The 17,075-nt window shown below is 39.2% G+C and overlaps 2 protein-coding genes across 5 annotated transcripts; one reads left to right on the forward strand and one right to left on the reverse strand.

The window, feature by feature from the left end:
- Positions 1-4,848: 4,848 nt before the first annotated feature.
- ABHD13 (abhydrolase domain containing 13) lies at positions 4,849-12,217 on the reverse strand. 3 transcript variants are annotated; one of them, XM_005516488.3, is made up of 3 exons: positions 12,065-12,217; positions 10,312-10,347; positions 4,849-6,217 (listed from the first exon to the last, which is right to left on the reverse strand). In XM_005516488.3, exon 3 carries the CDS (start codon positions 6,180-6,182, stop codon positions 5,169-5,171), a length of 1,014 nt encoding a protein of 337 aa, XP_005516545.1. In that variant the 5' UTR covers positions 6,183-6,217; positions 10,312-10,347; positions 12,065-12,217; the 3' UTR covers positions 4,849-5,168. The 3 variants fall into 3 exon arrangements, with proteins under 3 accessions (XP_005516545.1, XP_087908012.1, XP_014107026.1); XM_088051886.1 differs by having other exon boundaries at positions 10,312-10,343; positions 12,065-12,168; XM_014251551.2 differs by lacking the exon at positions 10,312-10,347 and having other exon boundaries at positions 12,065-12,186.
- Positions 12,218-12,301: 84 nt separating this feature from the next.
- Positions 12,302-16,446, forward strand: LIG4 (DNA ligase 4). Of its 2 annotated transcripts, none has more exons than XM_014252751.2 (2): positions 12,302-12,326; positions 12,859-16,446. In XM_014252751.2, exon 2 carries the CDS (start codon positions 12,873-12,875, stop codon positions 15,609-15,611), a length of 2,739 nt encoding a protein of 912 aa, XP_014108226.2. In that variant the 5' UTR covers positions 12,302-12,326; positions 12,859-12,872; the 3' UTR covers positions 15,612-16,446. The 2 variants fall into 2 exon arrangements, with proteins under 2 accessions (XP_014108226.2, XP_005516544.2); XM_005516487.3 differs by having other exon boundaries at positions 12,303-12,374.
- The last annotated feature ends 629 nt before the right edge of the window (positions 16,447-17,075 follow it).

Below are 17,075 nucleotides of genomic sequence, written 5' to 3' on the forward strand. Positions count from 1 at the left end.
CCATCTCTCAGACAACAGAGAAATTTTGAAATGCAAAATGTGTTAGAAAGTGATGGATAGCTACCACATACCAGTTTTACTTACCAACACTTACTGAAAGTGAGGATACATGACAAAGCTTAGAAACATATTTGTAATTTTTTCCCCTGCTGTAATAGCTTTCCACAAAGGCCACATCTAACAATGCAGATGGCTAGTCCATGTGCTCTGGTTTTACTAAGTGACTGAAAACGGTACCTTGGGATTGATCTGTTACCATGCAAACAAAACTACCTCTTCACACACACTGAAGACAAGCCACAAACTAGAACAAGACATTAACAGCACTTTTAATGTATCAATTTATTGCATATGTCAGTACATAAAAATAGAAAAGTGTTTTTTGTAAAATTAACTTTATTGTAAAAACCAACTAGAATGATAATGTAAAACTCTGCCACAATTAGCACATATACAATAACATTTATGCTTTGTCTACAAAACTTAAGAATACTTTATAAGACAGTTTTGCCTTAACTATATATTAAAGAAAAATCAAATTAAAAGCTTGCATCTCATAATCAGTGACCGTTTCTGAATTCAAAACATAAGTTTTATTTAGAACTTCAATATGCTATCTCTATTTACACCTCTGTGGGGTTCTACTCTAAATTATACAAGCAGGACGGCATTGCAAATTATACCTAATGGGATACATCAGGCTGATCCCACTACATGCAAGAGGCACTGATTTTATATTTGGCAGAAGTGCCCCCAGCAAAATCAACTCTCATTAACAAAAATAAAAATGTGTTTTTCAAGAATTGACAAAATACAAATGGAGGTACGTCTGCATCTTTTTGCTAACAGAAAAGACCATACCTTGGACTCTCAATTCTGCCTTGCATTCTTCACTGTGAACATCCAACATGACCCAATTATTAGCTCAGAGATGCTGATATGCATATTTTGTATAAATAGTTAATCCTTCTGCCCTTCAGCTGACAGATTGTCCGTAGCCTACCAAATGTATTTGTGCTCTATTTCTAATTTTACCTGAGAAATGGACATGAGGGCAGTTAACCAGTTAATGTTTCTCCAGAAGAAAGCACAGCTTCTCTCTCTGCATTTCACAGTTCAGAAACAAATTCTGGGAATGTAAACTTGGGTTAGTAGGAAGCCGCAAGTATTTCCAAGAATTAAAACCACACACACGTGTGCACACATCAGGTTTTATACTTCCTAACAAGGAACTCTACTGCTACAGCTGTTCAACTCCTGATCCCTTCCCAGGAATTTTGTTTTTACTTTTATTTCTTTTTTTTAAATTTAATTTCCTCTTAGAAAATTCCTTTAATGAACATATTTAAACTAAGGCTTTCTTATAAACCTCTGAAAAGAACTCGACTTCCTCCCAAATTAGAAATTTGTACCTACAGAACAAGTATTTGGGAAACATCTATACACAAATGGATAACTCTTATGGGAAAACATGTAACGGTATTAAATAAATGCAACAGTATCATAACACACCATTTGGCAATTTAAAGTTATTATTACTATGTTCATTGCAGTTCAGTTTTTAGCAGCAGATAACTGTGGTTTCTATCACACAGACCATGAAATAAAAACAAGTCTTCACTTGTCAGAACAAGTTTCCTCCCCATTCTTCCTCCCTCCCTCACTTAAAGAATTGTATGCAGAGCAGTGGAATATTTGAATAAAAACATCACTTCTATCTTCCTTCACTGTACTTCATAACTGTCAGGAAAATTAATCCACAAACACCAGAGGTTTATGTCCAAAAAGGAGACAGAGGAGTCATTTTACTTTATTCGAATAAAGGGAGAGGCTCTGGTGTTTGTGGGTTAATTTTCCTGACAATAACCAATGCAATGAAAAACAGCATAATAACATTCATTCACAAGCATATGTGGCCAACCCATTAACTGAGAAACAAAACTGTGCATATATGAAAGGTGGAAGAAACCACATAAGTATAAAGGATGCATACATAACAATTGTGCCAACTCACACCCCATACCTGCAAAATTAAAGTTTCATATTTACATCCTGCAGACAATATAGTGAAAATATATGGCTTGATAATAAGTAATGTTTAGATACAGCCCACTTTGAAGTTTCACACTGCCATAATCTAACACCACACATTTGACTTTGTCTTAGCAACAGTGTGCTCAAACAGGAATACTTCATTTGTATACAAGTGCCACATAATACTAGGGATATTCTAGGGTTGAGAATTTTGTTTCAGTTGGTGGGAAGTGAGGTTAAATGACACGTTGCTTTAGAAATTGATGTTCTGTGAACCCCACCCCTCCGCCCAATGATATTTAATGTCAAGATATGACAACTTCTAAAGCAATTACTTTCTCTTCATTGTGTCTCCAACAATTAATTTACTCTTTTGGCTTTATAAACTGAATTTTAGAAAAGCAATATTTGACTGCTAATTTTCCTTCTCTCCCTCCACAGCTATTCTAAAGCAATGTGAAATAGATGAAAATCTACGCAAACAGCTCATATCTCACTGTAGAATACATCAGGGAAAGGCAATGATATGTCTATTAACTTCTTTCTGATAGTTAAACACAGCCTCATCTCCCAGCCCCCAATCAAACTTCTCCAATACACTTTTCCAAAGTACCCCTCTTCCCAAAAGGAAAAAAAAAATAAATATCACCACTGTAAGGCTGAAAAGATAGTTTTGGTTTCACTCAGATTGAAAAGTATGCTCTATGTTTTCACGTCTATAGATCCACAAAGATGTGTAGTTTTTTTCTATCAACTCTAAGAAAACCTTAATAATAGTATTATATAAGATACTTACCAGAGAAAGCGGCAACTTCTGGTATGTATATGTTTATTTAAAAAAAACAAACAACAAAACCCCAAAAAATCATGTTTATGAAAAGATGTATCACCCTATCTACAAACTGCTGACAACTATTACCCACATGTATGTAAGAACTATAATTCCATCAGGAGGCATAACCATTAAGGCACCAGTTCACAAAAGCAGTTTTATTCAACCAGAGAACATAAGCACAAGCTTAAAATATGACTGTCCCTCAGGAAACAGATTTTAAGTGTGTGCTGAGAAGCTTTTCTGAATCAGGACATGGCAGAAAAGTTTACTTAAAAATTTGATTCAGGGCAACTTTACAGATTGCATGGAAGGTTTTCCAATTTGTTCTTTCCATTAAAAAAAAAAAAAAAAAAAAGATGAGGCAAACTCAGCTGCAGCAGATGAGTAACTAAACCAGCAGAAGAGATCTAAACAGCTCCCACACTCCATTAGAGCCTGAGCTAACAGCGCTATGTCTTTGATCCAAGGTTGGAGGAGACCTTCAAAGTCATCTAGTACAATCATCAGCCTAACACAACCATAATCACCCCTAAACCATATCCCCAAGTGCCACATGCAGATGACTCTTGAACACTTCCAGAGGTGGCGATTCCACTACCTCCCTGGGCAACTTAGTCTAATGACTAACCACTCTTTCAGTAAAATTTGTAATACCTTATTTGAGCCTTCCATGATGCAAGGCCATTTTCTCTCATCCATGCACTTGAAACATGGCAGAAGAGGCTGACCTTCACTTTGCTACATCCTCCTTTCAAGTGATTGTAGAGCAGTAAGGTCTCCCCTGAGACACCTTTCCTTCAGACTACACACCACCATCTCCCTCAGCTGCTCCTCACAGGACCCATGCTCCATACCATTCCCAGAACCTCAATATCTTTCTTGTAGTGAAGGGTCCAGAATTGAGCACAGGACATAAGCTGTGGCCTCACTGGTACGGAGCACAGGGGCACAGTCACTGCCCTGCTCCTGCTGGCCACACCACTGCTGATACAGACCTAGATGCCACTGGCCTTCTTGATCACTTGGACATACTCTGGGCTTATATCCAAGCAGCTGTTGGCTAGCACCTCCAAGTCTCTTTTCTGCTGACCAGCTTTCAAGCCATTCTTTCCCCAGCCTGTAGTGCTGCATGGGGTTGTTGTGACTCAAGCACAAGACCCAGCCTTTCGTCTTGCTGAACCTCATGCAGTTGGCTTTGGCTTGTTGCTCCAGTCAATCAGTATCTGCAGAGCCTTCCTACCCTCAATGATATGACCATCTAGGACTATCTGGACATTTTCATTATCCTTACTGTAACAATTGTACACATTTATCTCTAATCATGTGATCACTTGTAATTATTCAAATTTGTTTCTTTAGGAGGTATAAATAAAGGGCACAAACATTTACCTATGCCAGCATAAAAGTCTGAACACAAAAACCTACTTTTACCTTGTATGACCACCCATTTTGCCTTAAGAAATATAACCTCAAATGCACAAGCAGACTAGTTCTAACAAATAGTTTACCTGTACATTATTGAGAAGAGCTTGAGGCAGAAAGGAGCTTAGATGGCACTGATCTCTTTCAGAAAAAATTACTTCTCTTTTCTATAGAGAAATTGCCTGGGTAAAATCCTGAAGTCACGATGTTAGGCACATACAACTTTCTGTGCACTATTATAATACAAATAGTAAATGAAAATAAGGATCTTTTCATCTTCAGCTGCAGTTTGAAATATGTAAGTTTGCATAACCATAAAACCAGTAATAACCCAGGACAGTATACTTGCAAGTATACTCTACCATTTATGTTATTTTATATTATTTAGCACATTAAAGACTTCCCACTTTGCATAATATAAAATTTCAAGAAATTAAACACTAATCTCATGCATGGCACACTTTAAATAAACTCTAAGTGAAGCAACAAATCATTGTGCCAACCATGGCTGTCCAAAAAGCTCACACATACAGCAGTGAATACCAAAGAGCCTCCCGTTGTTCTAAATACATTCTGTACTACTTTTGTAGCAAGTTTCTTTAATAGCATCTGTTGTACATATCAAACAAATGGAATATATGGACAGAGATACCAAAAAAGTATGAGAAAGACATAAAATGGTTCATTTACAATGCTGCAAATGTAAAAGTTATCTGGAACACCTTAATAAAATATCAGACCTTTCCAAGTTTAATTTCACTCTTTAGGCAAGTACAAGCATGACATACATTTAAGAACAGACATTCTTTTACCACTTATCACAAATCAAGGTACAGTGCAGGTACTTGCCCCACCCCATCCCAAAGAAGAATATCAATTATATTATTGTTACGTTAGATGAAGTTTTCGCCATTTCTTCAGGGGAGTGACTCTTTATTACTTCTTTGATGAACTGTTCAAGTGCAGTGAAATAACCCTGGCACTGCCAAGTGTCATTGTGAGTTCCATCAGGAAATATTGCCAATCTCTTAGTCCGAGCTGGGGATAATTCATAAAGTTGCTTCATCATAACTGGTGGAATTAACTGGTCAGACAACCCAGAGATGAAGAGAGAAGGCATTCTGCACTGAGAGATTTTTCTGTAGGATAGAAATTTATTTTTGTAGCACCATAATGGAAGATATCTCATCGGAAAGAAAGAGAACAAAGTGCTGGCCATGTATGGGATGCTAAGAAAGGTGTTCTCCACCACGATGGCAGAAATCCTATGGGAATTTTCAGAAGCTAAGTGAATAGCTACTGCTCCCCCCAAGGAACGGCCAAAAAGAAAAATTTTCGTTTTATCAAGATCAGACCGACTCATCACATAGTCTAAGACAGCCTCAGAATCTAAGTACAAGCCTTCTTCGCTTGCTTCTCCTTCGCTTTTGCCATACCCTCTATAATCGACCAGAATTAAGTTTACTTTCAGGTTTACCAGCATTAACAAAGCATTTGGTAACCTGTGGCCAATGTTGCCTGCATTCCCGTGAAAGTAAATGATGGTTGGAGAATATGCTGCATTGTCCCCTGTGTATCTCAGCAGAATAAGATTGAGAAGAACTCCATCTTTGGTTTTGATGAAGATGTTTTCATGTGGTATACCAGTAGGCATAGGAACATAAAGGCGTGATGAAGAGGGCTGTTCAGGAAAGTAAAGCAGAACATCCTGGAATTTATATAATATACCCGCTATGGATACAAATATTAATACAAGGAGTATAATGCCTCCATACAAGTGAAAAGTCACTATCAAGGGCAAAAGACAAATACGGCAGAGACTCCAAGACCAGGAAGCCAAAGCTAGCAGCCATCTTTTAACAAAGGTCCAAAGCATCCATGATTTTTCCATTGTAGAAGTCAGTGATCTTTTACGCCAAGTAAATCCTGTAAAAGAACCCAAATGTATACATATAAATATAGGAAAAAGAAAAAGGTTTGCAATTTAAGCATTTTAACTTGCTTTATGACAATTAATGGCAAGTCAATGTATTGGAGCATTAACATAAAATTTGGTGGCAAATTCCCCTTGAACTTTTGGCAACCATTTGGCTCTGTTATACATGCAGAAATGCACTCATAAGGAAAGGCTTTAGAACTCTTCAAAACCCCATTTACAGTATTTCTGCAGGCAGTCCATTAGCAGCACTAGAAGACTGGTTGACTGAGACCACAGTAACTTCTGCTTTCCTTCAGACTTTCCTACTAAGCAGAAGAATAACCATACAGACTATGCCACCAGTTTGTCAAAGCTGCTCATATAAGTAACTCTAGAATTCAGAGAACACAAACAAAAATAGCCCTCATTTCTAAGTTGCTAAGTAGCATGCTGTAAGCCTGTGCACGTCACTCTGCAGCCAGCGGAGGTTCACCACACATCCCAGCACTGCTGTGGGTTAGTGGCTGCCTTTCAGCATCTCAATCAACTGAGCCACACCTGAACTGCTCAGAAGAGAGTGACTCCTCTCTACTCAGATACCACATTGTATTTACCATTATGACAGATTTTTTTTGCTATATTTTGATTGCTTTTGATTTATAACAATCATTTTCCACTATCAGATCAATAATCTGCATTAAGTCTTTAGCTGAATGGAAGATTTTATCATCATGCAAGACCACTGAAAACAGTCAGTTAACTATATTTTTCTCTGGTCAATGAAAAGCACTGCTGAAAATACCAAACATGAAAACAGACTCATGACAAAAACACACGCACAGCATAAAATGAAGAGAGTGATGTTAATGACAGTGGATTAAACCTTCTTTCCAACCAAAAGTTATGTCTCCCAGCATCCATACAAAATCTTGCATACAAGATGAATACTCCTGGTTCATATGGAAACAGACAAAAACTGACAAACCTACACAAAAATTACAGTAACCATTCAGTCACCACTGAATTGAATAATCACACTACCTGGAAGTGACAACACAAAGCTCCTTGTTCGAGAACACTGAGCTATATAGCAGATAATAGTTACACTTTGGAAACAAAGTTATAATTTCCTAAAATGATATAGCACAGCAATACTCTGAATTCAAACTCCAAAGTGGAGTTTGACATGCAGAGATTCATCCAAGCATTTCATGCCAGCCATCTTGGTAGGCTTGAGTGATAAAACGTAATCTCTGCAGCTACAACCTTTGCATTCCACAGATATAAGCACCCAATCTGACCAGGAAAAATTGGCATCTCCATTTTATGCAAAAATTATAAATAAATCAGAAAAATGTCACATCTTAAGATTCATATAATAACCAATGTTACAGCTTTTATATAGTATACCTACTCCAAATACATAAAACTGGTGAAATATAAAGTAGTCTAAAAGACCAGTTATCTCAACTTTGTTCTCTTATATTATTTATAAGTTCATGTTTATTGTCCATATCCAAGTTCGTACAAATACTGTCTATAGGAAGATTTAATTCTTGTGATCCATTTCCCTTGAAAAGAACTCAAAATTATTAGAAGACATATAAAGTAGCTACTTCAATTTCTAAGAGAACTTCCTAAAGAAGTTAATATACATTTCCTGCATTACATTTCAAGACTATAAGAACATTGATAATGAGACAATAAAACCATTCTCCTTACCTACACTATTCAACATTTTGCTGACTGTCTTATAAAATGAAAGAAACTCCAAAAATGCTTTCTCAACAATATATTCACAAGAGACCCACTGTTTAACAAAACTACTAAGAGACAAAGAATTAATAAAAATCTCACTTCAAGTAATGAAGTTTTGCAATGACTACCCCACATACACTAAGGATTATTATTTGGAGACTGATACCCATAGCTCATTTTATAAGCCATGTTAGCTTCATGAGAAGAGCACCACTTCTATTTTTATTTCAGCAAGCAAATATCAAAATATTATACTACTGAGATAGCGCTACTGTGTGATTACTTCTGATATATACACACACACACCTATATATATATATACATACAGGTATATACAAATACTTGGCTACTGGAATTGTAAAGCCAGTACACCTTATAACTAAAGCTCAGCATACAGTAAGCAGTTAACAAGAAGAGCAAACTACACAGCCACAAATGTTTCATGCTCACTACAGATTTAAATAAAGCTGACAACTCTGCAATACTGAACAACTGCATTACTACTCAAGTTTTTTTTCCCAGCTGTGTGAAACTTCACCGGTTCAAATCATTTCCAGGCCTTCACATCTTGTTGCAAGATTTGTTAGCTAGGAAATGAAGATAAAAACTTTTCCTAGGTTCCTTCCCACCTTTCAATACCAATTAAAAGATCGCTAGAGCAGAAAAGGATGATTTCTCAAACAAGTATACAGGCCTAGAAGAGACTCTAAGTCAAATCAATAAAATCTCGTTCTCAATAAAGCTACAACCCACACTTTCTATGGCACTCAAAGCAACAGACCTTCCACAAACTACCTTGGACAGCAGAAGATGATAGAAACAGACTAGAATTTCCACTTGAAGGACAGAAATAAAAGGGGTAAGCTAATAAAGTAATATTCAGTGAGCAGTAAGGTCAGCACTTTTTGAAGTGTATGAGATTTGAGACGGTTTAACATACTGCAAAACAACACACACACAAAAGTCTTTTCTTGGTGTTTATTTCCCACTCCAGGTGTACTGGATGGGAAGTTATAACTCTTTCAGGCAGTTTACAGTATTACATCTTACGATGCAAATACTCTGTCATGAATTGTGAAGAGCATGCATTTCATCTTCTGTTGCATTTTCTCTTGCATCTCTGATTTTGTGACTAGTAGGGGCCAGAATAATCTGGAAAAGGCATGAGTGGGAGAACAGTGTATTTAGACTTTGATGTCTGATGTGGTCAACTTGAGAAACAGAGCAGACCCACCAACCCACCACCTGGACAAACCTGATCCTCTCTCTAGACAAGACTGCTTCTGTTCCTAGACTACAACGACCAGTCATGGACTTGCCCCATAACTGTCTGAGGTCCCAGTTATATCAAGAAGCATTCACCCCTTTAAGTTCTTGGAGGGCATTCTTGCTTCACTAAAAAAGTCACATTTTTTTTTTGTAGAATTATTTTATTACAGCACTGTATTTCACGTAATTGTTGTAATTTTGAAAACAAGATTTTCCTATAACAAGGAGTCACATCCTATTTTACAGCATTCACAGTATTTCATAATCACTGATTATTTAAGTTAAGTAAAAGGCTAGGTAAAGAAGCATAAGGTCATTAAAAAAATTGTTTCCTCTGATAATGTGCATTAGAAAGGCTAGCCTTTGGGAATCCTAATACTTCTGGCAAGTATTTATTTGGTAATGCTTGTAAGCTTAAAAGACAAACAGAAGACAGTACTGAAATACTAAGCTTTACTGTGGAAACCATTGCCACACAGGAAATGCGGGCCAACTCAGTCTTAAGACCTAATGAAAGTAAGATTTAGCCAGACTGCTGTTGTACCTTTGGCTTAAACTACCATGGAACTGTATTATCACTCAAAACAGAAAGGAAATTTGGAAGCAGTGAGTTTCAGCTTTGTGGTGGGATATACACATATGTTGATATATACTCACACACCCTCTGTATCTATACATCTTCACAGCCGAATCCACAGCCTAGGAACTATTGCAGACCTTTATATTCTATCAGATGAGCTACAAATCCCAAAATTAGGTAGCTACTGAAAATACAAATCACACACAACAATTAAATTTTTGAGGAAAAAAAAAACTTCTTTATGATTGAGGAATTTTAACAATATTCTATTTTGCCCTGATGTTATTTCAAAATGGTTAACACCATTATCAACTGAAAGAATAACAAAAACTCAAGTGTGTATTTAATGAACTAGGGAACAATTTCTGGTTCATTTTGAATGGCAGCTGAAATTACTCTTGTATCTGCCACAGGTTCTGTTGTTTTGTCTCTGTCTACATTTTCAATATTAAACATAAAATTTTTCAAAGACTAATCATATCATAAAACATTTACCTTTAGATGTGGTGATTTCCCAGGCTTCATCTCTGCCTGAAAAACAATTCCATTTATGAATTTTGAGTAAAACTGTTTTGAATTACACATGTAATTTACTGCTTATCTTATTACTTGAAAGAAGATTTAGAAGTGGCAAGATCCAAACCCCCTAGAAGTTACAACTACTTCACTAGTGAAACTGTGCATCTCATGCTCCTCCTATCAAGCTGAATGCTTGTTTGAAACATTGGATGACCTTGAAAACATCTTATAATGAAGTTCAAGAAACACAGTGAAATGTCCTGGACTATATACACAACACAGAGTATATAACAATACTGTAAAATTATAATAATAATGTTCATATATAATTGTAATATATTTAATAATAACACAGCATACATACACAGTGAATAAAAACAAATATTACATTCTCTTCTAAAAACTAACTTTTAGTGCCTAAGTAGTATTAAAATTGGTCCTTTGAATCACAATCAGGTGTTTAATGGCTGCTTCCTCTTTAAAGAGCTTTAAAAAAAAGTTAAGTCTCAACACTCACTCCAAATCCTTTGGATTTCAAAACAAACAAACAAAACCAAATACTTCTCTGTGTTCTTAAGAAATATCGAATTACATCTGTCTCCACTTCCTTTTCCTAGACTCTAACTTCTCCAGATACAGACAAAATTTGCACAAGAGTTACACTGACCACATTTATTCAGAAGACATCCGTAAGTAGAAATATTAGGCCCTCAACTATAAAAAGCTAGTTTCAGATGGGGAAACTGATCCGTAACAAAACATACAAGCTTAGTAAAGACCAGAATAATGCACTTTCCCGGTATTAAAATCCTACAGAGACGTGCACTTAAAAAAAAAAAAAAAAAAAAAAAAGGAGAAAAACAACAGCAAAGTAGCTACTCCTAAGAAAACAAAAAGTACATTAAGAGTACATAGAGTAAGTTAAGCGTCACACACTTCATGGCTCTGGCTTTAAAATTAACCAGACACTTGTCCTAGTTATTTCAAGCAGCCAGCATCCACAGCATCAAGTCGTACACATTGACAGCAGAAAATGCTTTCCCCTTAACTCTCGTGACACTTCTCCTCCCAACAGACGAATGGTAAAAAGTATCATCATAACTCAATGTCTTGAATTACGATGATACTGCGTAAAGAAACCAAACAAACTCAAACAACACCAAACCAAAACAACAACAAACCAAGGCTGGCTATACTTTAACTTGGAACCTTAACTTTCTAGGGACCATAGGCTCCTAAAACATAGCAATTTCCAAGCTTGTTAAATTGCTCCCTTTTTGACTGAAGCGAAACACCCAGCTCAGCCTTTTCAAAACAAACACTTGGCCCATTAAGCTACCATCAGCCCCACCTTCTACAAGCACCCATTTGCAGGAATTGTTCCATCTGGCAGTAGAGACAAACGAAACACCGGAGCGAGACCTTACTGCCAAGAAGCGTAAGATCTCCCGGGGCTTCGCAGGAAGGCACCTGCAGGAACTTTTTATCGGCGCTGCCAGGGGAGCAGGTCCTGGACACGGGAGCCGCACACCGCCGGGACAATGTCCCTCCTGCCTCCGCCTCAGGGAAGAGCCACGTTTAGCCCCGGCGAGACCCCACACCGAACCCCAAACGCGCCGGCGGCCCCCGCCGCCCCGGCTCCCCCCGGCCCGCCGCGGCCTCAGGGGCCGGGCCCGCCCCCTCCCGTGCCGCGGCGGGGCCGAGGCGCCGCCAGACCCGCCAGACCCACCCGCCGCATCCTCCCGGGCGCCCGCCGCCGCTGCCTCGGGCCAGCGCAGACCCCGACGCGCAACTTCAACCGCCGCTCCTTCCTCCCGAGGCAGGAAGTCACCGCAGCCGCGGTTCCGCTTCCAGGGCACAGCCCGGCCGCTCTCCCTTCTCTCCCCGCCGTTCCCCGCCCCGGCCCGGGGGCGGAGCGCGGACCGCGGCGGCGCCGGGTCGGCCCTCCTCTTCCGGGGCGGTGGGAGGCCGGCGTCAGCCCGGCTCCGCAGGTAGCCGTGGGTCCCCGCTGGCGCGGCCGTTCCCCCGTGCTCCCGGAGGTCGGTCCGTGCGGAGCGGGAGGTGTCCGCTGCCCCGCGCTGCGGCCATGGCAGCGCCGTGCTGGGGGATGTGGGGTGGCCAGGGCGGGCCCTCTCCGGCCCCCTTGGGCACCGCTCCCTGCGCCGGGGGACAGGGGCCGAGGCGGGAGGTGTCGGGGGCAGGCTGCGTTCTCGGGGAAGGTGGAGGGAAATCGGTCTCCGAGCACTGAAAGCTCCCGCCTGGGCAGCAGCGAGGGGGGCGCGGTGCCTTGTCTTGCCGTGCAGACCTTTGTCTAGGTGATGCCAGTGTTTCGGTGTCGCAGCCTCGCTGCTGAGTTTGACCCTTGAATGAGGAATCAGCTGGTGACCTTTAAGATGGTGGTTAGATCTTAGGTAGACGAATGAGTAAAAACGTAAATCCTAATTAGTGATGTTTTGTTTTTTTTAAAACGAAATAACGGGCTGGCGTTTTGTTTATAAATACATAATTTTGTTTTGTTCCCAGTGAAAAACAGACTGATGGCTTCTGCACCTGTTTCGCAGCCTCCTCCTAAAAAAACGGTGGCCTCTCATGTGCCTTTTGCACATCTGTGTTCTACTCTGGAGCAAATACAGAAGTGCAAATCTCGTCCAGAGAAAACCAAGTATTTCAAGGTTTTTCTGGAATCCTGGAGGAAGTTCCATGATGCGCTTCATCAAAAAGAGAAGGATGTCACAGATTCCTTTTACCCGGCTATGCGACTTATTCTCCCACAGTTGGAAAGAGAGAGGATGGCATATGGAATTAAAGAAACTATGCTTGCAAAGCTCTATATTGAACTGCTTAATTTACCAAAAGATGGAAAAGATGCTGCAAAGCTTTTAAATTACAGAACACCTACAGGCTCACGTGGAGATGCTGGAGATTTTGCAATGATCGCATACTTTGTGCTAAAACCTAGGAGCCCAAAACAGGGCAGACTGACAATAGAACAAGTCAATGAACATTTAGATGCAATAGCTAATAACAATGCTGCTAAAAACAAGGGTCAGTTAAAGAAAAGTCTTCTTCAGTTAATTACCCAGAGCACAGCACTGGAACAAAAATGGCTTATCCGAATGATTATAAAGGATCTAAAGCTTGGTGTTAGTCAACAAACTATATTTTCCATTTTTCATCCTGATGCTGCTGAATTGCACAATGTTACTACCGATTTGGAAAAAGTTTGCAGACAGCTGCATGATCCCTCTGTCTCACTTAGTGATGTTTCTATCATGTTGTTCTCTGCCTTTAAACCAATGCTTGCTGCTATTGCAGATGTCCAGCAAATTGAGAAACAAATGAGTAACCAGACATTCTACATAGAAACTAAGCTGGATGGTGAACGTATGCAGATGCACAAAGATGGGGATGTGTACAAGTATTTTTCCCGAAATGGGTTTGACTATACTCAGCAGTTTGGTGCTTCACCCCTAGAAGGTTCGTTAACGCCATTTATTCATAATGTATTTAAGAGCAATATACAAAATTGCATTCTTGATGGTGAAATGATGGCTTACAATCCTGAGACACAAACTTTTATGCAAAAAGGAAACAAATTTGACATAAAAAGAATGGTGGAGGACTCTGATCTGCAGACCTGCTTCTGTGTATTTGATGTATTGATGGTTAATGATCAGAAATTGGGCCATGAAGTACTGAGCAAAAGATGTGAAATCTTAAATACTGTATTTACCCCGGTAAAGGGCAGGATACATGTTGTCCATAAGAGAAATGCCAGAACAAGAAAAGAAGTAATTGATGCTTTAAATGAAGCAATAGATAACAGAGAGGAGGGAATTATGGTGAAAGATCCCATGTCCACCTACAAGCCTGACAAACGTGGGGAAGGCTGGTTAAAAATCAAGCCAGAATATGTCAATGGACTGATGGATGAACTGGACCTTTTAATTGTTGGTGGTTACTGGGGGAAGGGGTCTCGTGGTGGAATGATGTCTCATTTTCTCTGTGCTGTTGCGGAGACACCCCCTCCAAATGAAAAACCGACCATTTTCCACTCCATATGTCGTGTTGGCTCTGGCTATACCATGAAAGAGTTGTATGATCTAGGCTTGAAACTGGCTAAACATTGGAAGCCGTACCATAGGAAGAACCCTCCTGGTAACATTTTGTGTGGAACTGAAAAACCTGAAATGTACATTGAACCTTGCAACTCTGTCATAGTTCAGATCAAGGCAGCTGAGATTGTTGACAGTGATATGTACAAAACTGACTGTACTTTGAGATTCCCCCGAATTGAGAAGATAAGGGAAGACAAAGAATGGTATGAGTGCATGACTTCAGACATGTTAGAAGACCTCAGGAGCAAAGCACAAGGAAAGCTGGCATCTAAGCACCTTCCTATAGATGAGTATGATGAGCCACATGAGAAAAAAAGGAAAACTGTTTCAAAGGTGAGGAAGGTAATTGGAATAGCCGAGCAATTTAAAGCTCCTGATCTTTCTAGTGTAAGCAAGGTTTCAAATATATTTGAAGATGTTGAGTTTTGTGTTATGACAGGAACAGGAAAATACTCAAAGACTGAGCTGGAAAGCAGAATAGCTCAATGTGGTGGCAGTGTGGTACAGAACCCGGGGCCGGAGACATACTGTGTCGTTGTAGGAGCTGAGAATGTCAGAGTGAAAAACATCATTGCTTCCAACAAATACGATGTGGTGAGGGCAGAGTGGCTCCTTCAGTGTTTTCAAACCAAAATGCTGGTGCCTTGGCAACCAGCCTTTATGATTCACATGTCTCCTGACACAAGAGAACATTTTGCTCGTGAGTATGATTGTTATGGAGACAGTTACACAGCAAACACAGATGTTGTGCAGCTCAAGGAGGTATTCTCAAGAATGAAAGACAATAAGGCAATGCCTGTGGACTTGATTGCAGAGCTAGAAGAACGTTATTGGTGGAACAATTGTCAGCTTGGCATATTCAGAGGAAGCACTGTTTATGTGGACTGTTATGCTGTTGTTAATGAGCCCGAAAGCAAAATCCCTGGAACTACACTATCAATTAGAGCTTTGGAGCTCCGTTTTTATGGTGCAAAAGTAGTTTCTCACCTTGAAGAGGGTGTCTCCCATGTTGTTGTAGGAGAAGATCATTCACGGGTAGAAGAGATGAAAGTGCTCAGGAGGACATTTGGGAAAAAATTTAAAATTGTATCTGAGCTGTGGGTAGCACACTCAGTAGAGGAAGGAGTTGCAGAGGATGAATATCAGTACTTAGTTTAAAGCAGTTTTTAAGATTTGAGCAAAGGCATGATTTGATGCGGATTTTGTGAGGTTGTCCTAAAATTTTTGTGTGACTTCATGTCTGTTTAAAGCTGGCTCTGGCTGAAGAACAACACTGAATTGCTGAAATCAGAGGAAGGCTTTTAATTTTATTCTTGCGGAAGCACAGGGATGCTAAGCTATGCTGAAGGGAAAAAAAATCACCACAAGATAAATAATTTAAGCCTTTTAATCCACAAACAGATCTCGGGAGAGGTCTAAAATTTTACATAAATAAAATATGTCTGAAACTGGCTAGTTTTTTTTAGCTTTAATAATGCTTGCCTTGATTGTTCAAAGTGGGGACAATAATTTATTATTTTATGGGGATTCTGCTATTGTCATTTTGCAGTCACATACATGTTTTTGTGGACTTGTTTTGTATGTATTCCATATGGTAGAGAATTCAGTAATTTATAAACTTCATCTGGACTTTTTAAATTTGCTTACATTGGTTTTAGCATTAAGCACCACACAGCTTTGGAAGCACTTTGATTTTAGAATATTGTGTAGATCCCATGTTTCTTTGTGTAAATAGCCTTTGTACAAAAAACCTAACTTTTCATTGAGTTGATAATGAATTAATAATGACCTATATATGTATGAAATACAAATCAATTACTTAAAAATTGTAATAATCACCAGTGCTCATTACAGTTTAACAGTGAATTGTGACAGGTCTAGGCTTTTACAATTAACCAGTTTATCTTTTAAGAATGCTTCTTAAGTTATTGTAGGATAATTTCCAAATATCCAGTTCAATGTATATGTTTCCAATTACTAAATAAAATATATTTTTAAAGTGTGCCTGGTATTTATTTTAGTAAGCAGTCACTTTGGAAAAGCACAAAATTTCTTATTTTACTGTTAGATAATTCATGCACTAACTTTGAGGGGAGAAAGGTTGAGGCCTTGCATTTTATTATGCCAGCGTTGGTATCAAACATAAATGAAGTTAGGCAGACCATGCAGAGTCAGTTTTTAGCTGACCTCTTTCTTCAGTGCTCTCCATGGTCATGTTCAATGGTCATGCAAAAGTTCCTGTAAAAAGAATTGGGAAATATTATATTAAAGGTTAATTTGAAGGACTGTATTGATATCTTTTAGTGTATTAGCAGCTCCCTTATTATCTGAAATATACTCGGTAGGTAAAATTCAATAGTCACTGTCCACAAATTTCCTGTCACCAGGCCTGCTTTGCTCTTTTTCTCAGGTGGGGCTGGTACAGTGGGACATGCTTTTTGTTGGTGAGGATACTGCCTTGTGCCTGTCTTGCTGTTCCCTCAGCATGCTTTCCCTCGTGGAGCAGCCTAGTTACACCCCTTACCTAACAGGGATCTGAATGAATGAGGGAAAGCCTCACCTTTCTTTTGTCTCCCTGATACTTATCTGGTCTTTAGCTTGGATGTGAACTCCTTTCCAGAA

Source organism: Pseudopodoces humilis, chromosome 2, assembly GCF_049639895.1.
Source record: "Pseudopodoces humilis isolate 2021_Gansu_Grassland_sample_001 chromosome 2, ASM4963989v1, whole genome shotgun sequence".
Classification (NCBI taxonomy): Eukaryota; Metazoa; Chordata; class Aves; order Passeriformes; family Paridae; genus Pseudopodoces; species Pseudopodoces humilis.

Excerpts from the sequence above, each read along its gene's own strand:
- LIG4 (XM_014252751.2), top strand. The coding sequence starts at position 12,873 with ATGGCTTCTGCACCTGTTTCGCAGCCTCCTCCTAAAAAAACGGTGGCC.
- ABHD13 (XM_005516488.3), bottom strand. The coding sequence starts at position 6,182 with ATGGAAAAATCATGGATGCTTTGGACCTTTGTTAAAAGATGGCTGCTA.